Source organism: Cryptomeria japonica, chromosome 4, assembly GCF_030272615.1.
Source record: "Cryptomeria japonica chromosome 4, Sugi_1.0, whole genome shotgun sequence".
Lineage (NCBI taxonomy): Eukaryota > Viridiplantae > Streptophyta > Pinopsida > Cupressales > Cupressaceae > Cryptomeria > Cryptomeria japonica.
In genome coordinates this window covers 713,543,708-713,561,347 of record NC_081408.1, presented here as the reverse complement: position 1 = coordinate 713,561,347, position 17,640 = coordinate 713,543,708, and the positions used below count along the sequence as shown (strand labels likewise).

The window sequence follows — 17,640 nt, the reverse complement described above, 5'->3', positions numbered from 1 at the left end:
TTGCGTTTTTGCAGAGGTATGCGAGCCCATGCTGGACACCCAAAGACTCTGAAATGTCTCACAATCGGTTTCCTACCAGCCCAAGCTTCAAAAGGAGTAATACCTTGCAAAGCTTTGTGAGGAACCCGATTCTAGATGTGTGTGGCACAACTGATAGCCTCTGCCCAAAAGGCAGGATCAAGAGAACATGCATGTATCATATAGCTAGCCATTTCTTTGAGAGTTCTATTCTTGCATTCTGCAACCCCATTCTGCTGTGGAGTGTATGCAATAGAATGTTGAAGATCAATCCCCTCAAATGTACAAAAATCCTCAAGTCTTTTGTTCACATATTCCCTTCCATTATCTGTGCGAAGAATCTTGACCACTTTCCCTGATTGCTTCTCTACACGAGTCTTGAAGTCCTGAAATCTGTCAAATACTTCACTCTTATGAATGAGAAAGTAGACCCAAGTGAAGCGGGAGTAGTCATCAATGAAGGTAAGAACATAGCGGGCCTTACTAAATGAAGGTGCTGGAAATGGACCTGCTACATCACTATGAACAAGTTGAAGAACTTCCAAATCTCTCCAAGCTTTCCCCTTATCAAACTTCTCTTCGGGATGCTTGCCCATGGAACAACCTGAACATACACCCTCTGAAAAACTAATTCGAGGTAGACCTGTGACCATGTCTTTAGTGCTTAGCTGTTGAAGATAGCGGTAGTTGAGGTGACCAAAACGCTCATGCCATAGCTTACTTTCTGAATTTGAATGAGTAAGCAAGGCCCTAGAAGGTGAACTTGGCACAAAGTGGGAGAATGAGTAAAGTCGTGAGTTGTCATTGACTTGTCCCACTGCTACCAAGGCATCATCATCAAGTTCCTTTACCACAACTGAATCTAGTGTAAACTCAACCTTTTTCCCATTCCCATAGTGAGTGATTTGGTAGATGGAGAGAAGGTTGGTAGACAAGTTAGGAACATAGAGAACATTCTCAAATGTTCCATCATCCATGTCAACTAAACCTTTCCCTTCAACCTCTACTTGTGTGTCATCACCCATGTAAATGTGAGGTACCTTAGATGGCTCCAATGAAGAAAACTGCTCCTTTGTAGAACCCATGTGATATGAGGCACCCGAGTCAAGTATCCACTGCTGTGAAGAACCTGTTGTAGCCACAAATGCTTGCCCTTTTCCCTTAGACTGTGAGGAAGAGGAAGGAGATGAATCCTTCTTTGTGTAGGCGGATGGCAAGTTGATGTTGTTTTTCTTGAGAAGATTAGTTAACTCATCAACTTGCTTTGCGTGGCATCGATGCTCATCATGACCATACTTCTTGCAATATGCACAAGTTGGTTTATCCTTCTTAGGTGGTGTCCCCTTCTTGGAAGAGGATGAAAAATCGCCTTGTGATGGAGAGGATGATTGCCCTTTTTCCTGGTGTGGCTTAGACTTAGAGTGCTTCTTCTTCTTGTTGGAATCTTTGCCTTGACTTCCTTGATTCCCTTGATTAGCCACCAAAGCTTTGGACTTTGAAGACTTGAGAAAGCCCATGTTCAACAACTTAGATTGTTCCAATACTAACATTTCTGTGAAAGCATCAAATGAAGGCATAACATAAGAACTCCCCACTATCAAACGATGAGTTTGGAAGCTAGATACAAATGCTGCATATTCTGGTGCAAGCTTGTCCAACAAGTTGAATATCAACTAAGCATCCTTTTTGTCAATTCCACAATCCTTAAGTTTTTCTCTTAGCTCATTTGCTTTGGTGACATAATCTTGGATTGTATCAAAACTCTTGGGTTCCAAGTTGGTGAGCTCATTGTCAATCTGATAGCCTCTGATTTCATCAACTTGTCCATACAATTTCTGAAACATATCCCAAGCCTCTTTAATTGTTTTACACTTCTCAATGTGAAAAATGAGGTCATCTGATACATACTTGCGCAAAGTTCCAAGAGACATGCAGTTCTTTGTGAGCCATTCTAATTGACCATTTGGATCAGCCTTAGGATCAGGTGGTGCTATTATTGTTCCATCTATGTAATGTGTGAGACCCTTTTCCATTAATTTACTCCATACTTTAATTTTCCATGATGCATAACTATGTGGAGTTAAAGGTGGAAATTTATTAGGACTCATTGCAACAAAAATGGAAAGAGCACAAAGAGAGGCACAATCACACAAGACACCCCCCCAAATTCACTCAATCAAAGAACCCCCCCCCCCCAAATGTGATGATTTTGGCACTTTATAAGTAGTGCGTATAGAATGGGCCACTTGCAAAAAATGGCAAAGTGGACTTCTAATTACAATTTTACAACTGCCTCAATAAGGCCAAAAGAGACTCAAACTAATAATGCAAGAGATCTAACTAAGATCCAAGCAATTTACAAGTACCTAATAGGCCAAATAAGACCAATATCTAAAAGTACAATTTCCACTCAAAATCTCTAAAATCTGATCATAGATTATGAAAGTAGACGAAAAAATCTGCACTTTCAAAAAAAATGGCACCTGAAAAGGAGGTCGTATGAGCTCAAACGAGGCCTTTGAAGTTGCAGAATTAAGGATTGAACAGGTACAGCTAAGAGAATCCAAAAATTCCAAAAAACCTATGCACCAAAATCAAAAAATAACCACACCACTGCGAAGATCACGAAATTTTAGCCCATTTCAAAAAAAATTGCACCAAAAAAGGAGCAAAAATGAGCAAGATATGGCTTTTCAAAGTTGGACTGCAAAACTGAAAAGCCCAATGGAGAGGGGTTAAAAAATTTTCAAAAAATGCTGATGTGGTGCTGACATCAGCAATTCACTGTGTTAGATTTGATGACTGTCTGGCCGTCGCGAAAACTTCGCCTCCCTGGTGACTAGGCGTCTGTACTGTACGGACTGCTGACTGTACAGGTGACTGTGCAGTACAACTGATGACATGGCAGTCTGACAGTGCGTACGAAGGTCTGCGCGGCATGGGTGACGTGGTGTATGGAAGTTTTCTCATGAGCCGCGTGGTGGGGTCCTGGTAGCCGACTGGGCTCCTCGTGGCGGGGTCGAAGGCGCAGCGACCGGCGGTGATGTGGCACTGCCGGAGGTTTCTGAACGGCCGGCGGTGGGGATGGTGGAAGCCGGGAGGATGGGATGACCGGCAGTGGTGACAGGCTCCGGAGGGTACACGACCGGAGCGGGAGGTACACTGCAGCGGTAGCGGGAGGACGCGTAAGCACCTACGACACGCAGGTGCAAACTGCAAGGGGGGGTCAAAATAGGTCGACTTTATAGTTGAAATTTATGGAAATGGCCTCTCGGATTCAACGGTGATGTCCAAATCGCTATATGACGCCCCCAAAAAATGAAGATCCCCAAATCTGAAAATGGAAGCCTTCCATGATGTCTCCAAAAACCAATCAATGAAGCCCCAATAGCTCTGATACCATGTAGGATTTTGCCAAGATCAAGGGCACAATGAAAAGCATAAAAGAGACAATAGAATGACAAGAACAAACTGTATTCTCATCAATATGCAAAATGATCAACTGGATTAACCAATACAATGAATATAGGCTTGCTTATATAGGCAAGGCCATATGGATGTATGAGCACACAAATATGACATGTGGCTCAATGAGAAACAAGGATAGGTAAGAAATACTAGGGGTAGGTAGGAGAAATAATATAATATTCCACAAGAGGTGGATGACCCACCAAATGTGGAGTGTAATAGCAAAATAAGACCACAAAAGGTGGAATTTCTCCTACAAGCTCTATCCCTATGTGCACACTTCCCTAAGTGTCTCAAATCCAAACTACGAAGAGATGCATTATCCTAAGTTAACTTAAGTAAGTGTAATAATATCCAAAATGAATATTTATTTACACCAACACACATGATATTGCCACATATTGATCCCTTTGTTACTCATCTAGGTAGAGATAGGTCTCAATCTCTGTATCGATCATTCATCGTCTTTGTTTAGACATGAAGGCAAAAAATTCAACTAGGTAGCTTATATAGTCATGGATCTAATCTATGAACTTTTATGATTCCAATTCAAAATAAATCCCACTACTGCTACTAACTATTATGGGCTAACCCAACACACACATTTCTATTGCTCTATAGGTTGCGTTACCGTAGTTAAATATTTTGAAACTCACTCTTTTGAAATCATCTTAGAATATTAAAATTATTAAGGATAGGCTAGGAATCATTAAGGATTATTTTTTAGAGCACAATAATAACATTATTAAAGGACTGCATTAGCATACATCATCTTACGTTGTTTGTATAATTGATTGATGTCATTAATTATTGAACATATTTTAATTCATTAAATTAATCCACCTAGGGGTTTATTAAAAGTTGTTTGTAAACACCACCAATCTTTACTAAAATTTAGATATAAAACCTAGCTATTCGAAAATCAAGGTACAAATTCTAATAGCCAATCTTATTTGAATTCTCTCTCATAAGAATTGGTCTAGGTCTACTCATCAAATCATTTGAACACTCACAAAAGTTAGTTGTACAAGTATGAATATAAACAAGATAAACACACAATCAATGTGCAGAGTCTAAGATAATCTCCAAGCATGTTCTAAAAGTATTATTATAGAAAATAAATCCCTATCATCTTCAAAATTATTTTACCACTTACAAAATCCAAGTAAATGTAATATTTAAATGCATTCAATTTCATACATTTTAATTTAAATTTTCATATTTACAATCTTAATCTATTTATTAATACTAATAAACATTCTACAATGGCATCAAAGATTCTCATGTTATTGTTCTGTACACAAAATCCCCTTATGTTGAATTTGATATCTATTTACACATCAAATAATTAATATTTAATAATGAGCATAAGATTAATGGTATCATTGAATAATAAATTAATAAATAAGTTAAACTGATATAAAAATAAGAATATATAATAAATATAATAATTTGATGAATAATGGATTTATCATATTTTATATATTAAAAGGATAAAGATACACTATTTATAAAAAAGAGAGTTGATGGTAGAAGGCACACCTTCAAAATCTAAATGGACTAACCCAAACAATTATAGCATAAAACATACATCATTACTATATGCAAATTCCAATTGTTTCCATGTATTTTATTATATTTTGATATTATAGAAACATTAAACTTTTTTTGAAATAAGATAATTAGTAAATAATTTTTTAAATTAAATAATCTAAATTATTAATAAAATAATTCTAAAGTAAAATTAAATAATTTGAAAATAACATTTCTTGATAGTTTTAAATAAATATATAAAATACTTATATATTATATTTTTTTAATGTTTAATTATTTGAAATATTCAATTATGATTAAATTAAATAAACACTTTATATTAATTAAAGTACTAGAATATATCTTATCTTCACTCCTATATCAAAATAAGCTTGTAGGTAACAATAAATAAAGTGAATTCTATCTATAATAAATGTTAGATAAATATGACAAAATCCTCATTAAGAGTAAGGTGGTTATAGTATATTTGTAAAGAAAAAGTAATCTTTTCTTAAATCTTGGTTTAGGTTATTATATAAATTTATTTAATTAAATATAGATTAGTCTAGATTATAAAAGTGATAATTAGGTGTGATAATCTAAATTAAATGTTAGTTTCTATGTTAGTTAAAGGTGATGGATAATGACATTTAATTTGAGGAATAAAGATGACTCACTTAGTTTTGGGAATGAATATGTGTATTTCATGTAGTTCTAGGATTTGATTGTATCATGAAATTGCAGTTAGATTATTTGTTTCTATTTTCTGTCTAAAATTTTGTACAACATCTATTCCTTTTTTGAGTGAAATATATACCTATAACTTGCTTCCATGTCTATGGATCTATCATTTTCCATGTAGATCAAATCCTACAACTTGCATTCTTTTTGTATTGATGATACTAAATTTATTAATATTTTATTTGTCAAAAGGAGTGATATCATTGAATAATACATTTAGATCATTTTCAAGTTGTTAGGAATATTTTCTCTTAGGTCAATCTTGAAAAAAATGGCTTTACAATTGTGTGAAGGTCGCTACATAGAAATCACATCTATAAATGCTTTAAATGATAATATTGAAGTAAATTTTCTTAATGCACCAAAATGAATTATTCTAATAAATTATCAAATGCTCTTATAAATTAAAATGATCTACGATTAGTATAGATGTGGAATGAAATGTAAATTAATATCATTAAATATAAATACATACAAATAAATCACATTAAAGTGTATTTAGATGGATCATAAATATGCTTGAAATGGGTAGAAGTTGGTCAATTTTAAATTTTAATTAAAAAAAGGTAGTGATTGAATTCATGGTCATAGAGCCAACCTAGTTCCTATGAGATTGGTTGAAGATGAGAGTTGCAAGATCTATGTAAGGAATGAATAATTGGACATGGAATGTGCAATAAAATATAGGGAGTATGGGAATGCTTGTAGAAACAGATGAGATAAGAATAAATGTGTGATAAATAGTATATATTGTGACAAGGATCGAGGAATGAACCCAATTTCACACAAAATTATGTCATTTGTTGATATATAAATGTATGAATATGTTCTCTCAAAATAGGCCAAAATTAAATGAGAACTCACATGTGCATGCACATTTCACTATTACAATACTAAATAATATACTTCACATTAAGATAAAGTTATATTATGCCATAATTAATGTGTAGTATAATTTAACTTGATGTTATACTAATAAATTAAAATTTACAGTGTAATTTAATATGAATTACATTACACCAAGACAAACATATAAATTAATATTTTTATTACATAAATATTATAGCTTTTAAATTGGCTTTATTGATAAGTATATAAAGAAAGGGAAATGACTATTCTCCATACTGCTACTCAAAGTAGTGTCTCACATTTATTTGAAACTAAATGATATTTAAAATTTTTAATTAACCATGCATGGTCTAGATTCATTTTTAATATTAAAATGAATATTTAATTTTCATTTTAACCCCATTCCTCTATTTAATTAATTTCTTCATATTCATCTATTTGATTAAATGAATTACTCGATTTATTTAATTAAATTCACCCAAGCATTTTTTAACCTTTAATTAAATAAATCACTTTATTTAATTAATTTCCCTTTCCCCCTTTTTAATTAAATTTATATTTAATTAAATTGATCCTTGCAAATAAATAAATATAATTTATTTATTAAATCTCCCACTTGTATTTATGCAAGTTGCATCTATTTAATTGAAATAAAGTAATTTTATTTTAATTAAAATCCTTTTTCCTCCACTTGCATTTTCCTACATCTCCCACTTGCCTCCTTAACCCCCTTCCAGTTTCTTCTAATCACTTCCAATTTAGCCTAATCCATCTCCTAAATATTGTCACAATCCTAATCAAAGGGAAGTCACTTCTCAAAGTCTCCAAAGTCTTTGAAAACCATTAAAGGCTTTATGTCTTCAACAAGTTAACCCTCAAAGTCTTCCAAACCATTTAAGACTCTTACATAACCATTAATGGTTAACTCAACCTTCTTGCATGATTAGAGATTTTCTCTCTAACTCAACCCTCATCTAACCCAAGGGTCTCATCAAGCATTCATGGCTTTAACCTTGGTTATCCCTTTAACCCTTGCACAAGAGTTTACCCCTTGGGTAAAAGCTTTATCCAATGGATAACCCTAGCCTAATGTTAACACTTACCTCCTAAGGTAACCTCCATGTCTTCTTAAGCATTTAATGCTTCTTTCATCTCCTCTCAAGCAACCTCTTGTTGACAATTTTCAACATTTCATTGGTGAGAATTGTGAACATGGATTGATTAACTTTCAATCCTGGCCCTTGTTAAGATTATCCAATCCTGCCCATCCATTGCCCTATTTTAAAAAAAAATAGAGCTCTCTTTATCTCATTTTGATATAGAAATCTTCATGTATCAAACTTATAGTCATTTTGCTAGTGATATCCAAGTTTTCATGCATCAAACTTATAGTCTAATTAACTAAAGCATTTTAGCCTCTCTTTGATAAATTATCTTAATAGCATTCAGAAGCATTCTAATATCATATAATATCCATGTTAGACTAGTTTATCATTGCTAGGATAATTAGCTAATCTTATCACCATCTTTATGCTAGCTTAATCATCATAGGTTCAATAGCTTACATATCTAGGAATGCATTCATGCTTATAATCAAACATCACTCATTTTTGGAGTTGTCATTCCTAAGTCACTCTGCTTAGTGATCTGAGAGCAAAGGCATTGACTTTAGGGATCTTGTGAGATAGAGAACAATGGGACATCCCTTGGGAAGTTGAGCTACTCAATATAGTTCCTATAACTTGCACCAAGAGTCTCATTGGTGTGTGGGCCCTTTGAAACTAACTTTCACGTTTATGTCACCCCCATTTTCCGCACACAATGAGAAATATTTCAAATCATATTTTAGGGTGTTGTATTAAAGGTCAAGCCCTGATTCATTATGATTATCTAGGAGGAATTCAAAATCTATGGATCACTACAAAATCTTCTAACAAAAGATTATAAATATTACAGATTCAATTCCAGATCAACATTTGCATACTTAGTGACAAATAAGCATATTGCATGTTTGCTTGCAATCATGGATCATAGTTCACGCATCTTTGAATTAATCAACCTAAGGGTTTGAATGAGAAAAAATGTTTAAGAAGCTCCTCAAAGGTGTTAATAAACATTACTAGTAAATTGATTTTAATTTCCCTACATCAGAAGACATGGCAGGCTAGATCTCATATCACAAAACCTTGAAGAACAATTTCACATTTCATAGTATGATCTTTCAAGTTAAATGTCCATTTGGAGTACACAATGTAACTTCTAAAGTGAAGTTGACCCGAAGCTTTTAATAGTTATTAAATTTCGACTGAAAACTTATAATTTGATGTACCTCGATATTCTAAAACAATGACGAACCATTCTACATCATTGGTTATAGTTCTATCGATATCAGATCTCAAATTAAACATTTATTTTATTGATTAATAAAAATAAATCATTTATCATAGTTTTATCAAATTCTGTCGATATCAAATCCAAAACTAAATACATATATTTTATATAAAATAAACCTAATATCCTCAATCATATTTAATGTATTATATAAATGTGAAGGTTGGTTAGTTTCCCTCACAATTATAACAATCATATTTGACCATGACCAACTTAGATATAGTACAGGTGAAGATGCCAAGTATGACCAAAGTTGAGTTGAGGTTGATGACCATGTTCTCCTAACCTAGCAAGAGTTTCAGTGAGGTAAGTACAATGGTATGACAAAAGTGGTATGTGGCTAGGCTAAATCCAAAGCCTCCAAATTTGACAAAGATAGTTTGATAATTTATGTAACCCTTGATCTGTCCCCTTTTTTCCTCCTCCTATTTACGAAACTTAGGCTTTTACGAACAAATCTTCATGGGTTAGTTTTATATAAAATTATAAAAAACAAAGCATCCTCCACTGGGCATTTAAGCATGGCCCCAACCCACGGTTTCATGAAAAGGCAAGTGGGACCCGCGGTTAGGGTTTGGAGGGTTGCGGCCGTCCAGTGGGACCCACGCCTGCAAAATGCCTAATGGCCGTTAAACGTACTTAAACGGCGATAGGGAAAAATGGCTACGTGCAACCCACGCGTCAACATCGGGATCGTTGATGGGTTCCAATCATGCGCCTGCTTTAACCTCGTTATCAATGTGCCTTTGACTTTGACCTTTCCACCGACTTCCGCACCCTCCGGTTAAAAATTTCAGATTTGTTTTTGTTAATTAATAAAGAATATTTGTTGGGTTTTTGTTTATTTATATGTTTAGTTTGAATTGTCTGACAAGTTATCCCAAGTTTAGCGGGGTTTATATAGTTTAAGGATAGAGGTTTAACTAAATTTGGCAGTTATTTATATGCGTGGGTGGTTGAATTGAATGGGTGATGCAAATTTGATCCTAAATTACTTACTAATTTTGTCTGTGCCTAGAGAAGGAAAGAGGCAAAAGGAAAGGATTCATGAATTGTTGGAAGGCGTCATCTGACATTAATTGGGAGGAGGAGGTCTGTTCAGAAGTGGGAGAAGAAGGAGAAGTGGTTTCATGCATTCCAATTAGTTGTTGTTGTTGAGGATAGTGGAGTGGTGGGAACAAGGATTGATGGGACCCCTTGCTATCCCATCTTGGAAACAAGACAAATCAGATGTATACAAAGACTAAAATCCTTTCCCTTCAATTATCCTTCCCCTCCTCCTCCTCTTCTTCCTTCTCTTCCTCCTGCCTAATCATAACCATTCTTCTGCAGGCATACATACATATGTGTGCCTTGAGCTGAATCTGCCTTGATTCTGATTCTCTGATTGAATTGAATCACACATGATTTTGAACTAGTGCAAAATGGGCTTTTTCTCAGGAGTTCAGAGGTTTTTAGGTCTCCTGTCTGCATATGGGGTTCACTGATCATTGCTATTCTTTCAATTAGGAGATGCCTGAATGAGTCAGGTTGTTAGTGGTGTTTGATGAATCTCAGTTGAAGTAGAGTACTAGTTCTTGCAGTCAGGAGATAAGTCATAAGCCTAGTTGTTGATGGTGTTTGATGAATCCCATGGAAGTAGAGTAATAGTTCTTTTGCAATCAGGATATCAATCAATAAGCTAGGTTTTTGGTGGTGTTTGATGAATCCCATGGAAGTAGAGTAACTGTTCTTGCAATCAGGAGGTCAATCAATAAGATAGGTTTTTGGTGGTGTCTGATGAATCTCATAGAAGTAGAGTACTAGTTCTTGTTCTTGCAAGCAGGAGATCAATAAATTAAGCAGGTTTTCGGTGGTGTTTGTTGAATCTTGTGGAAGTACAGAATTGAAGGATGTGAAGAAAATTGAATGGCTGATAGTAGATCATTATCAAAGCAGATGTTTATGCAAGCAGCAGCATCTCCAGGCTCTAGCAGACAACAACAACACCATCATCATCATCTGCAACAACAACAACAACATCAATACGGGATGCTTCAAGGAATTCCCACCTCTTGTCCTTCCAATATCATGTACTGATTCATTTCTTTCCCTGATTTGACCTACTATGATTTTTTTGTATTGAATATTTTTGTTGCAATCTTGCCTAACCCTTCAGCTTGATTCTTCATCATCATGCCCAAGTGCGTTTGGATTTTGAATTGCTTGATTTGATTGCACACCAATAGGAAGCAAATAAATGGGAGTGCACAAAACAGTTCAACAACAAGCACTTATAGTGAAGATAAATCTAGGTCACGGTGTCTTGTAGGATTAGGACAGAAAAAACCAAGATAAAACATGCAATTCGCTCAAGGTAGCTTGTAGTACACGGAGAGAAAAAAAATCCAGATATCTTGTAGCATATGGAGGCTAAAAACAAAATGAAATGAAATGAACAGCAAATTTTTTATCATACATGGAATGCTCCAAGCACGCCATTAATTCAGAAAAAACTTCTACTTCCAACAGCTTTTATATTGAGTACAAGAATTTTATATTTGCCAACAAACTATATTAGATTGAAACATAAGAAGCCTGTTTTGTTTGGATGGTGTTGATCAATACTTTTCTTTTAGGACAGACATAGCAGGCCTCTCTTCCCTAATTGCCTTCCAGTATGAAAACTTAGTTGTAAGATCATAAATAATTAAATGCATGAAGTTTCTGATGATTTTGGAATATAACTGTGTTAGATTTTTTTCATTAACATTTCAGATCATACTTCAAGTATGATCTATCATCATGAATAATTATTTAAAAGATTTCTAAGATTATTTTATTTGATTATATAACTGTGTTAGATTTTTTTCATTAACATTTCAGATCATACTTCAAGTATGATCTATCATCATGAATAATTATTTAAAAGATTTCTAAGATTATTTTATTTGATTATATTCCAGTATGCTGAAGAATTCTGATCATTCTGATTAAATGACTTAGTTTTGAGCTTAATTAGCATGAAGTTTTGTTTATGAACTGATTAGAGCTCTTGTTTGATCTGGTCATAGGACACACACAGGAGCAGACTTTGTCAAAGACAATCCTGGAGCATACGACCTAGGGGAACTTGATCAAGCTCTCTTCATGTACCTTGAAGGAGATCCAACGGCTATGCAGAAACGTAGGTTACCATATACATATACATACACATTTCTCTCAAACCAAATTTTTATAATGATGGTCACACAACAATATGCTTTTATTTATTTTATTCTATGCATGAAACGTTTTGGTGACGTAAAGATGCGGTTAGATTAGGTTAGTGTTGCATACAACTTCACAATATTCTTCATTATTTTCTTTCTGGGATACTTCCATGGCAGACTGCGAAGATAGCTTAAAGTAGAATATGACCTACTCTTAGATGAATGCGACATGTAACAGTTTGTCAATGGAGGGATTGAAAATGGTGTACCTCAATACATTCAAGTCCTGATATGGCCATTTTACTGAGAGCAAAAAGTGTGTGACACCCTATTCTTGCACCAGTCAAGATGGCATTTTTCTTCACACCAATCAAGTGCTTTTTACAGTTTCACTCCGCACTCTATCAAAATCACCTCCACCTGTCTTGATTCTTGATCCGTGCATGAATCGTTTAAATAGTATATCAACCCACTGTACAAATTCAAATTTCAGTACAAGTATATTTAAATAGTCTGAAAAAGTTTCTGTAAACTGAAATTGTTCGTCAACGTTCTCATTGGCATGTAAAGCATAGGTGACTACAATAGATTCTTTGAATAAAGACTACACAACTAACCCTTAATGTATAAGGATGAATTCAAGATATGGAGAAAGTGTTTAGGGTTTTAGAGTATGATTGTGGGTTATATGATTGTGCAGAATACTCCGCAGATCGACCGCCAACTCTCAACATATTTCCTTCCAGGCCAATGCACTTTGAAGCCTCCCCACCGGTAAATAAAACAATGAAATGTTACTGCTAAGCAATTGGGTCTATTTTTTGCATTGAAATAGGATATGAATTCATAGTGCTAGACGCTTGAGTCTTCTGCATTGTACATTGGTTGGTTAAAAAATTGATTTTTTTCGCCATGGATCATTTTTTGAAGCCCATTTTATTGAATTGATTGCTCTTTTGTTTGTTTATGGTTTTTTCCTATACCAGGCCATCTCTCGGGCCACTTCTATATCAGGAGCCGAAAGCTTTGATTCAGAATCTGCCCACCACACAGTTTCTCACAAAAGAGGTCCCCCACAACTGGAGTTCGATTCCCAGACTAGTGTGAAAAAATCAGAACCCATGGAGGCTTGTGACCAGATGGGGAGAAATATCAGTACAACTTCTAAGGAGATTACATTGAATGAAGTTGATAAAGATGTGAAGGTACATTTCTTAGACATGCGTTTGTGTTTGTCCGTCCATCTGTCTCTTTGACTGCATGTTTTTCTGCATAAGACAAGTCAAAATGCAGGATTTTCTTACCTGAAACTTTGATTTGCCGTATGCTTGTGTTCATGTTAAAAGCATGAGCTGCACAGGAAAGTCCCCACATCAACATCTGATCCTGAGGGGACCAAAACCACAGACCCCAAGGTGCATATGTCTTTATGGTTGATGTATGATTTTTTGTATTTTGTTTATCTTCTTTCTTCTCGTTGTTGAAAGACTCATATATGTCATTGTTTTTTTCAACAGACTTTAAGAAGGCTGGCTCAAAATAGAGAGGCGGCTCGGAAGAGTAGACTGAGGAAAAAGGTGATACAAATAGAGAGAAACATATTATTTATCGTTTGATCATGCTTTGTTGGGTATTCAACGAACTTAATCTTCGTTGCAGGCATATGTTCAGCAACTAGAATCCAGTCGCATGAAACTGAACCAGATTGAGCAAGAGATTCAGCGAGCTAGAGCACAGGTACATTGAACTTCAACTTCTTTCCACCATGCTTGATTTCAATACACCTAAGCCAACAAGCTTGGTTTTAATTGCTCGTGTCGTGTATGAATGAAGGGTATATTTATAGGAGGAAATGGGCTCATAAACGATCAAGGTCATCCAGCTGGTAATGCTGTTATAACTTCTGGTATGTCTATGCTTCATTCCTTGAACACATTAAGAAACAACTGTATCAACGATTTTATACAATTTTCATAAATTATAGTTGCAAAATAACAAACCAAGAAAACCAGAAAGAAAACCAACCAAGCAAGAGAAAATAACAGTCATTCATGTTCTCTATAGAGATCGAATAGATTCTAGTATATAGCTACTACGGTAATTAAATGTTCCGATTGAATAGTTCTGGTGATCACTGTTGTTTTTTAATATAATTTTTTTTACATAATCTAATCTAGAAACATCAACGATCAACACTATGGATTATGGAAAAATCTGATATCATTAAATGAATATTTCTGGTGATGGCCACTATTTGAGATGTAAAAACACTTACATAATCTAATCTAGAAACAGCAATTACCAGCATTATAAATTGTGAAAATGTGATATAGTAAATGAATATTTGTGAATTAGATTATAAAAGATATTTTCTTACTTTATCATCTTAAGAATATCTGAAATATAAAAAAAAGCAAAAAATTATATAATTTAATCTGAGATAATCAACAGTACAGGCTATGGAAATGTTACAAGTTTAACTAAATGTCTACTGGCTAGCATTACTTTATCATGATCCAAAAAAGAGATCTTATTCCAACAAATTAACTAAGAACCTATTTAGAACCAATCTCAGTTCACAACTACACAACTACAGTGTTTTTAATTAATCTGTTTTATCTCTTGAGATAAACAACTGCAGTGTTTTTTATTTATTCATATAATAATAACTATCTTAATATTGCTCTAATAATATGCTTCCATGACAATATTTCATTTTTCTTTCTAAAAAAATGCTTTGAGTGACTAATCGATCTGATCATAAGTAATGACATCAATGATTTATATGGCATACATTTTCTTGTCTGTAATCAGAAGCTGCAGCATTCGACATGGAATACCAACGTTGGCTGGAAGAGAACCATCGCCACATGTGTGATCTTAGAGCAGCGCTGCAGGAGCATCTCTCAGACGGTGATCTGAGGCTCTTTGTGGACAACTGTGTTGCTCACTATTCTGAAATATTACACATCAAGAGTGTCGCTGCCAAAACAGATGTTTTCCACCTGCTTTCAGGCATGTGGAAAACTCCTGCAGAGCGTTGTTTCATGTGGATAGGAGGATTCCGCCCTTCAGAACTTCTCAAGGTATTTCAACACTATATAATTAAATGCACAAAAAGGCCTCCTTTCATATTTCATGCACCAAACATTTAGGCAATGAATCCTAAATACAGTTACGAAGCATTCATACTGAAAATACAGACATGTAATTTAAACATAATGTATATGAATATGGATAGAATGCATCGTGCTGATCAATACTTTGTAATTCTTTTATCTATCCTTGCATCAATCATTCTTAGTTCTTTGTTTATACCAATGAAATCATATAAACTTCTAATTAGTTATTCTATTTATAACTAGTCCAATTGGGGGCTTAGTTCATTTGACGAGAGCTTCTTTTGGTAGTCCAGTCTCTCCCAACTTACATGATATTGGAAGACTTAGCTCATTTGATGAACGCTTTCTTTAATAGTCCAGTCTTCCCCAACTCACATGATACTGATTCTACATACTAATAATTAATATATGCATGTTTATTGGCAGGTTCTTCTTCCACATATAGAACCCTTGACAGAACAACAATATCAGTGCATTTGTAGTCTGCAACAATCTTCAGTGCAAGCAGAAGAAGCCCTTTCACAGGGAATGGAAGAGCTTCAACAATCTCTATTGGAAACCATAGCTGCAGGATCTCTAAGCTCACCAGCAAACATGGCCAATTACATGGGTCAGATGGCCATAGCAATAGGAAAACTTGCTAATCTAGAATTTTTGATACGCCAGGTAAATACTTAATCTCTTCTATTGTTCATCTAAATTTTTAAAAATTCCTTAGAAACCCAATACCTGATTTTTCTTTAAAACTACAGGCTGATAGCCTGAGACATCAAACTCTGCAACAGCTGCACAGAATCCTCACCACCCGGCAAGCTGCCAAATGCTTCCTTGCTATTGGAGAATACTTCTCTAGACTTCGTGCACTAAGTTCTCTCTGGTCTGCCCGACCCCGAGAATGAATGTATGAATGAATCATGATATTCACAATGCACATATTTATGTTAAAAAGATTTCACCCATATTTTGAAGGTTGAAACATGTATTTGATGAGGACTAGGCTTACCAGAGGTTCTCTCTGTGCTTAAAACACACCACAACTGTGTTCTTTAATGATTCAATTTCGTTATAGATTTTGCTTTTTCCCAAACCCATTGTTTCCCACAACAACATTCATTGTCACCTTTGTGTTCATAAAGATGTGTATACATGAGACTCCTATGCAGGCTATTTTGCAGCATTGCGCTGCTTTTTCTAACTCATCATCGGTAGCAAAGTTGCTTACAGATCGAAAATAGATAGCCCATTTGTATATATGCTTATATATGAGAAAAATTAATGATGTTAGTTTTTCTAAGCTTTGCAAGGTTGATTGAATGCAATTTTAAACATTATTTCAGTCATTCATGTCTAATGCCTAAAATTAGATTGCATGAGATAAGCATGAAGACATGGGTATCTCTTGGCCTATTCAATAGGCCTGTCATGGTCCATATGGAAGAAAATAACCCTGCACAATTGTCATTCAGAGAAAAATTGTGTTTTCATTTATATTATGAAAGTTATAAAGTTAAGATGGGATTTAACATAAGGAATATTCATGTTTAATAATTAATATTGTATTATTTTATTATCCAATAATATATATGTAGGTAGGTTGTTGCTTTTTTGAATTCATCAGTATATGCTTTTGGACTTCAAATGTTAATATTTAAATTATATGTAAATTTTAAAAAGTCAGTGTTGATATAGAAATGTAATATAATTATATAGTTAAAGTTTTATGTTTGAAATGATGTCTAATTGTTATTTAGAGTAAGATGTATTGTTATTTATATTATAAAGTTACAATTCTTAATAGTCAGTATCAAAGTAGAAACACAAGATAAAAGTTTCATCTTTTTCCACGGTACTTAAATATCACAAATAAATAATTTGACAATTTATTCATACCAAAAAAAACTTTTGACTATTTCTCAAATTAAACTTGGAAAAAATTTCCAAATAAAAAATTATTAATGTTGGCAAATTACCAGACTAGGTCAATAGGGGAATCGAATTACATTTGCCTACAAGAAGAAAAGGAAGTGAAAGAAACTAGTTGAAGATATGCCCTTCACTCTTTTATAATCAGTTTTTAGACAGAAAAAACAAGTTCATTATTGTGTGATCAGAATCATTGCTAAATTGAGGTGGCAATGCAAGATTCATTATTTTGTTTACAAGTCAAATGAGTAAGCACTAAAATCACATGCATTTAAGGAAGGATAGAGAAATTTATCAACCTTTCAGCCCTTTGATTTCTTCTTTATGTTCTAAGCTTTCCAAACAGAAACCGGTTATGAATATTTGTAGAATCTTTCAAATAGTGTTGTTTCTATTTTAATATT

General features: G+C 34.2%; 1 protein-coding gene across 1 annotated transcript; it reads left to right on the top strand.

Moving 5' to 3' along the window:
• The first annotated feature begins 9,986 nt into the window (after positions 1-9,986).
• Positions 9,987-16,604, top strand: LOC131032121 (transcription factor TGA2). The gene is made up of 11 exons (XM_057963050.2): positions 9,987-11,072; positions 12,054-12,166; positions 12,892-12,965; positions 13,178-13,396; positions 13,538-13,606; positions 13,709-13,768; positions 13,851-13,928; positions 14,025-14,097; positions 15,006-15,277; positions 15,740-15,979; positions 16,066-16,604. Exons 1-11 carry the CDS (start codon positions 10,909-10,911, stop codon positions 16,210-16,212), a joined length of 1,509 nt encoding a protein of 502 aa, XP_057819033.2. The 5' UTR covers positions 9,987-10,908; the 3' UTR covers positions 16,213-16,604.
• Positions 16,605-17,640: the final 1,036 nt, after the last annotated feature.